Here is a 7,282-nt window from a genome sequence, read left to right as displayed (position 1 = left end):
TTTTTCCCTTTCGGTGGCATCGGGACAACGAAGCAGTGACGAGGATAAAGAGCGCACTGCCGCATGGCGAACTCGGTAAAGGGACCGTTTCCGTGCGATTCTCCCGACATTCACTAGTTCATGAGCGCAAACACAGCGTCGCGAATAGCCGATTACCTCCGTGTCTCGGTAAACCCGTGCCGTTGTCCTGCTTTGATAACAGTAGATACAGTTTAAAATAACTGCTAGCTCAAAAACGCCCGATCTGCGGCGTTTTGCCGTTGAAAGGGTACTGTATTCACTAAATTTCATATCGCTTTGTTCGAGCCATGCGCAGTAATTCTATAAAACAGGCTCCATAAATTTAGATTGAGAGAAGCCAGGCAAGGGTCTTTGCTGTAATTTAAAGCCCGTCGTGCTTCCCTTTGTTGACATTTTTCTCTTCGCGAAACATTTGGCGTGGTCTTGTAAAATTGGGCGACCTTGCGTTCGTCTATCATACTCGAAATGGTACTTTATTTACGCCTGTCTGTAAAATTGTTCCCAGCCGGAACAACATTGTAATACAGGCGGTGCATGCATTCACTTTGGAGCAGACAAATATTTCTCCATTGCTAAGTCAGATTTCTACTACTTGTCTTTGTTGACATTGTTCTAGTTTCCGAACATCTTGCAACTTTTTCCTTCCAGACCCGACAAAGCACATGCGTTTCTTACTTACTAAACGCGCTTCTTGTCGGCGAAGTATCTTACAATGTTGAAGCTTTTTATGAAAGATTTGCAACAATATGGTACATTCCTACACTTTCGCAAAATATACACGAGTGTTGCAATGCATATTAACAGGGAAAGAGGGACTCTTTTTACGTTTTTGCTTCCTTGCTAAACAGCTTGTCGCATTGTTTGTCAGGGTTAGCCGCCAGTTTACCAACATATTTCTAATTAAAAAAAACATATAAGCAACATAAACTTTTTTACACTATTGGTCAAAAGACCCAGCAAAGATCTGAGGCGCAGTGTCTAAAAGTGAAACCATCTCTGAGCCGTCCTCAACAGCATCAACAGAACGACAAAATATTATCTTAGGTGTTGCCAGAAACCGTTGATTAGAGTAGCAAAAATGAGGTGCCACGGGTTATTTTGGGTGTCTTTTATACAGGAGGTCATCTCGAAAAATCTGAAAAACGGCAAAAAATATTTGCTGTTTTTGTTTTATTGAGTGAGGTCATCTAAATCACATGTGAATACACAGCTTTAAAAAGGCTTTGTACCCAGGCTAATGTACGTATTGTGTAAGGGGATGCAATTTTTGTTGAATAGAGCTGAAGCGGTAGAGAAGAAAAGCACAAACGTAGCCGAATAGAAAAATGGCTGTAAAAAACAGCGTACGTGTAAACATCAGGAAACATTTGAGTTCAGTAGGATAGGTTGCCCGCGCAAGCAAAAGCAACCGAAGCCATTTTGCAGGATCAACAAAACAAGTTGTGGATAGTTTAAATCCAATTGCGATGAAGGAAAATTACACGTACAAGTGAAGTGACAAGTGCACTTCCAGCCTTTCACAGAAAAGGTTTACAAAGACATTAAATATACAGGTACAAAGCGTATGTGGGGTCCGGCCGAGCACCGCAGTTATCGTCAGGACGATAAGGTGCATGCGCGCCAAAAGAATAAAAGGCGCGCACCGCAACCTGCCAGGGCGCTTATCTCGACCAGCCACGCTCAGTCGAGCATGTGGAAATAAACGTCGCTCACTCATGGAAACTTGTCTGCTCCTTCGCACGAACCACGTTAATACAACAACTGGCGACGAGGATGGGATTTGAAGGCGTCGTTCTTCAGTTTGGAAGGCAAGTGTTTCCGAAATTCTCTCGGTGAAGAAGACTGTGTTTTTGCAGTGTGCGAAGCCAGTGGACTGTCATGACTGGAGCCGAGGCCGCCGGAACGCACTTCGTTGGGCGACTGGGCCAGTTGGAACCTTTCGACGAGTCCGGCACCGATTGGGCTTCGTACGAAGAGCGGCTTACGTCGTTCCTGATTGTCAACCGGGTACCCGACAGCGACAAGGTACACGCTTTCTTGAGCATTATGGGTTCAAAGACCTACGGTTTGTTGAAGTCATTGGCAGCTCCGGAACTGCCTTCTACGAAGAGTTTCGAGGCCCTCAAGAAAGTTTTGAGCGACCACCTGTCCCCGAAGCCGTCCGTCATTGGAGAGCGGGCGAAGTTTCACCGGAGGTGTCAACGAGAAGGCGAGTCCATAAGTAATTTTGTGGCCGAGCTGCGTAAACTGTCGCAAACGTGCGAGTTTGGAAGCGCCCTTGACGAGTCGCTTCGGGACCGCTTCGTGTGTGGCTTGCTACGAGAAGACATTCAGCTACTGCTTTTCACTGAGGATAGCAAGCTTACGTTCCAGAAGACGGTGGAGCGCGCTCTTGCCATGGAAGCAGCCAAGAAGAGTGCTGCGGAGGCACGGGGCAGCGACGCCACAGTCGGCGACGTGCACAAGGTGCAAGCAGAATCGCTGAAAGCAGGTAAGACCTGTTTTCGCTGTGGTTCGCCGAAACACAGGAGTGAAGCGTGCCCTCATTTGGACGCAACCTGTTTCAACTATGATAGAAAAGGGCATATCCAGAGAGCCTGCCGAAGTGGTGGTAAGACCGCTTCGAAGCAAAAGCGGGTAAAAAGGAACGTGAAGACACTGGAGGTTGTGTCGAGGAAATCTGCGACTCTCAGTCTAAATGGCGTGTCGGCGGCTCAACACGACCCTGTCATTGTGCAGATGACCATCAACGGCGTCTTGGTGAACATGGAGCTCGACACGGGAGCGCCGGTTTCCGTCATGTCAACGACGCAGTTCCGTCAGCTCTTTCCTTCGGCGGTACTGGAGCCCACCAGAGTAAAACTTCGGACATACACAGGAGCACTGGTATAACCTCAGGGCGTCTCTTTGGTCAACGTGCAGCACGGCGACTATTCTGCAAGTCTCCCGCTCTACGTTGTGGACCACAAGGGACCCCCTTTACTGGGCCGGGAGTGGCTGCACGCCGTCCAGCTGGAGTGGACGAAAATCTGGAACCTGAACAACATCACAAGGTCAGGCACTTTTCCTGATATCGGCGTAAAAAAAAGGCTTGACGCATTGCTGGCGAAGTACCAATCCCTTTTCAAAGACGAGTTAGGCAGGATAACGGAAGAGCGAGCCGAACTTTTTCTTAAACCTGACATGAAGCCGAGATTCCTTAAGGCAAGGAATGTTCCGTACGCGTTGCAAAAAGCTTTTGACGCTGAACTGGCTAAAATGTAAAAACTGGGAATTACATCGCCCGTTACGACGTCAGAATACGCTACTCCAGCAGTACCAGTAATCAAGCAAGATGGTAGCATACGGATTTGCGGTGACTACAAGACGACAGTTAACCCGTGCCTTGATGTCGACCGCTATCCTTTACCGAGGGTGGACGACCTGTGCGCAGCCTTGTCGGTAGGTGGGCATTTCTCGAAGATTGATCTAAACCGGGCCTATCAGCAAGTGCTCATGTCGGAGTCGTCAAAACAATACCTCACGTTGAACACGCAGAAAGGATTGTTTGCTGTAAATCGATTGGCGTTTGGAATTTCTTCCGCACCTGGGATTTTCCAAAGAATATTTGACACCATGCTGAAAGGCCTACCCGGGGTTTGCTGCTACCTAGACGACATTTTGGTGACGGGTAAAAATGACTAAGAGCATTTCACCAATCTGGAAGCTGTGTTAAAACGACTTCTTGAAAGAGGCGTCCGCGTCAAGAAAGAGAAGTGTTCGTTTTTCCAACAGGAGCTTCGCTACCTCGGACACAGAATCAGCGCAGAAGGCATCTCGGCAACGGCGGAGAAGGTTGACGCACTCCTCAAGGCTCCCGCCCCTAAAGACAAGCAGCAGCTGCGGTCGTTTCTGGGAGTCGTCAGTTTCTACGGCAAGTTCCTTCCTAACCTAGCAACGGTGGCACAACCATTTTTCGGGCTGCTCCGTAAAAACGCCCCGTGGTGCTGGGACGCGTTGCCAGGAACCGTTTGCCAAGTTGAAGAGCTTGCTTGCGTCTCCACCGATTTTGGCACACTACGACCCGTGTAAGCCGTTACAGCTATCATGTGACGCATCGCAGTACGGTCTAGGCGCAGTCCTTTCTCATGTTTTCGATGATGGCAGCACAAAGCCAATCGCCTTCGCATCGCGTACTCTGTCCGATGCCGAAAAGAAATATAGCCAACTTGAGAAAGAGGCTTTTGCCATAATATTCGGTGTCAAAAAGTTTCATTTCTATGTTTACGGTCGTGCTTTCACTTTAATCACCGACCATAAACCACTTCAAACAATTTTGGGCCCGAAAACCGGCATTCCCACGATAGCAGCAGCGCGTTTGCAGCACTGGGCAGTCACGCTATCAGCTTATTGGTATTCGCTCATCTTCAGAAGGTCAAGCGAGAACGCCGAAGCCGATTTCTGTTCGCGCCTCCCGCTTTCAGTAGCGAAAGATGAAACGCAAGAAAGCGAAGAGACTTTTTATTGATTGCGGTTGCAATCAATGCCAGTTTCAAGCCACGACATTGCCCGAACAACAGCTCGGGATCCCATGCTTTGTAAAGTGAAAGAGTTCGTAAGTGTGGGGTGGCCGTCGTCTGTGACTGAAAAAGATTTGAAGCCTTTTTTTGACAGCGCAACGACCTCACAGTTCACCAAGGCTGCATCATGTTCGGGATGCGAGTGATCGTGCCGGAAAAGTTGCGTAACTTGGACGAACTCCACGAAGGGCACCCAGGCATCGTGCGCAGCAAACTGGCCCGCAGCTACGTGTGGTGGCCGTCCATCGAGGTGGACCTCGAGCAGCGCGTCAAGGCCTGCGTAAGTTGTCAAGAGCAGCGTTGCGAGCCGTGCAAAGCGCCCCTGCATCCTTGGTCCTGGCCAACAGCACCGTGGCAGCGCGTGCATATCGATTTTGCTGGGCCCTTTTTGCACGCAATGTTTCTTGAAGTCGTGGACGCGCACTCCAAGTGGCCCGAAGTTTGTATTCAGCGCTCGACTACTGCGGAGGCTACAATTGACACTTTGAGAGAGCTGTTTGCTCGTTTCGGTTTCCCAGAAACCATTGTCACAGATAACGGCCCGCAGTTCGCTTCCGAAGAGTTCAAGCTTTTTGTGAAAGAGATGGGCTCTCGTCACGTGCTTACAGCACCGTATCACCCCAGCTCTAATGGGCTTGCAGAGCGTTTTATTCAGACGCTTAAGAACGCACTTCCTAAACCTAGCGGAACGGACACGTTGCATCTGAGACTTCAAAAGGTCTTGCTTGCCTATCGCAACTCGCCTCATGCGACAACAAATGAGTCACCAGCGAATTTGTTACTAGGACGACGGCTGCGAAATTGACTCGATGTTGTCAAGCCAGCGGTGGGAGGAAGGGTTGCGTATAACCAGTTCAAGCAAACCGTGGCGCGCCCGCGTCGTGATCGCGACATGGCAGTCGGTGACCTAGTGATGGTTCCCAACTATCGAGGCAGGCCAAACTGGGTTCCTGCTGTTGTTGTGGGACAGTCCGGGCCTGTGTCTTTTACCGTTCGTGTTACCACATCCAGAGGCAGCTTCACCTGGCGTCGTCACAAGGACCATCTGCTCGCGCGGACCACGGATCCAGACCGCGGAGACGCTGACCAGGAGGGAGACGAGTTCCTGGCGTCTCAACCAAGCGCCGACCCGGTGACCCCCTCCATCCTTGCCACCAGTGGGCCAGCCGCTTCGCAAGAGATCCAGAAGGCGGGTGCAACACGCTACCCCACTAGAGACCGTCGACCACCGGACAGGTACCAAGCTGGAGTCTAGCTTGTTAATTTACCCAATATAAAAGGGGAGGGATGTGGTGTCCGGCCGAGCACCGCAGTTATCGTCAGGACGATAAGGCGCATGCGCGCCAAAAGAATAAAAGGCGTGCACCGCAACCTGCCAGGGCGCTTATCTCGACCAGCCACGCTCAGTCGAGCATGTGGAAATAAACGTCGCTCACTCATGGAAACTTGTCTGCTCCTTCGCACGAACCACGTTAATACAACAGCGTAAATGCCTCAATGGGTGAATACAGGTCGCGTTTCAAGGAAAAGCAACAGGGTAAGTAAAGGATAGCTGAGTAAAAGAAAGTAAACATTAAAAAAATTGCGAATAAATACATTCCAAACTTGGAAGCTGAATACAAAAATACATGCAAATATTTTAAAGACAATTCATAATGCCTTTGAATACATTAGTCTTGTGTAGTTGTTGTAAAAAGCAAAAACGTTTTTCTGCCACTGCTTATATATACGAAATGCAGACAAAGAAGCGCAAGAAAGTTTAGTTGGCTAAATTCGCCGGACGTTGTAGCGCTCTGATGTTTGGCTCCAAATGCCGAAACTGTTTTATCCTGTGAAAAAAGATTTAAAGGTATAACAAACGCATTCTAGAGCGCATTGTAAACAATTACACCTTCTTTGTGCTTTGTGATAAGCCACGTTTTGGTGCTATTCAACTTGTTCTAAAACGTGCTACTGCGAACTTTTCAAATAAGAGAACTATGCCACCAACCAGCATTGTTGTATACATACCCTATGGTTACTTCACGTGTAACGATAAACCATTTCTTAGGCGTAAATACATTGCCGTCACGAGGGTCCCCAGCCACATTAAAACATTCGGCTTCTCGTATCAAGCTTCTCTAACTACCTAAACTGGCCATCTCCCACATATCGTAAAAATTGTAGGAAAAATAAAACGCTGTGTTTGTGCACTCTCGAACGGTTTGTTTCTCTAACCACAATGCTTTTCTTCCTTATGTCGTACTGGGAAGAATACATGAAAAAAGACATTCATCCATCCGGAGAACGCTACAGAGATAACTGGTTTTATGTCTTATGCATATAAATTGTTTTTCTCGCGCGCTGCAGCGTAGATTACCTTGTTTTTGACCTAGATAACGTCTGACTAACTGAGGCTAAATTTGCTATTTCCTCCTGCGTAGGCTACCCATTTTCTTCTCACAACGTATTTCCCTCACAGTTGTTTTCCTCTCAATGTTCAGGGAGACGACTTCCATAAAGCTAAGAAAAAAACCTCTATATTTGTAAATGCAGGGTTGAACCCATCAGAATAATTAGCATCAGGTTGCAGATTTTATGATAAATGTAAGGTATAAACCCCATCGTCATTCCTCACCAGCCTGTGTTTACAACACCTAGTTTTAAAGGGACACCGGAGTGAATTTTTCAAGCTCCATGTTTTGCTTGCGCTGCGTAGACTG

The 7,282-nt window shown here is 48.2% G+C and overlaps 1 protein-coding gene across 1 annotated transcript; it reads left to right on the top strand.

Moving 5' to 3' along the window:
- The first annotated feature begins 1,691 nt into the window (after positions 1-1,691).
- Positions 1,692-4,172, top strand: LOC144160897 (uncharacterized). The gene is made up of 3 exons (XM_077691997.1): positions 1,692-2,512; positions 2,761-3,074; positions 3,796-4,172. The coding sequence occupies exons 1-3, from the start codon at positions 1,900-1,902 to the stop codon at positions 4,090-4,092; spliced, it is 1,224 nt and encodes a 407-aa protein (XP_077548123.1). The 5' UTR covers positions 1,692-1,899; the 3' UTR covers positions 4,093-4,172.
- The last annotated feature ends 3,110 nt before the right edge of the window (positions 4,173-7,282 follow it).

This window comes from Haemaphysalis longicornis, unplaced genomic scaffold, assembly GCF_048455015.1.
Source record: "Haemaphysalis longicornis isolate Haplotype H1 unplaced genomic scaffold, Haemaphysalis longicornis Haplotype H1 scaffold_11, whole genome shotgun sequence".
Classification (NCBI taxonomy): domain Eukaryota; kingdom Metazoa; phylum Arthropoda; class Arachnida; order Ixodida; family Ixodidae; genus Haemaphysalis; species Haemaphysalis longicornis.
This window is presented reverse-complemented; position numbering and strand designations above follow the sequence as displayed.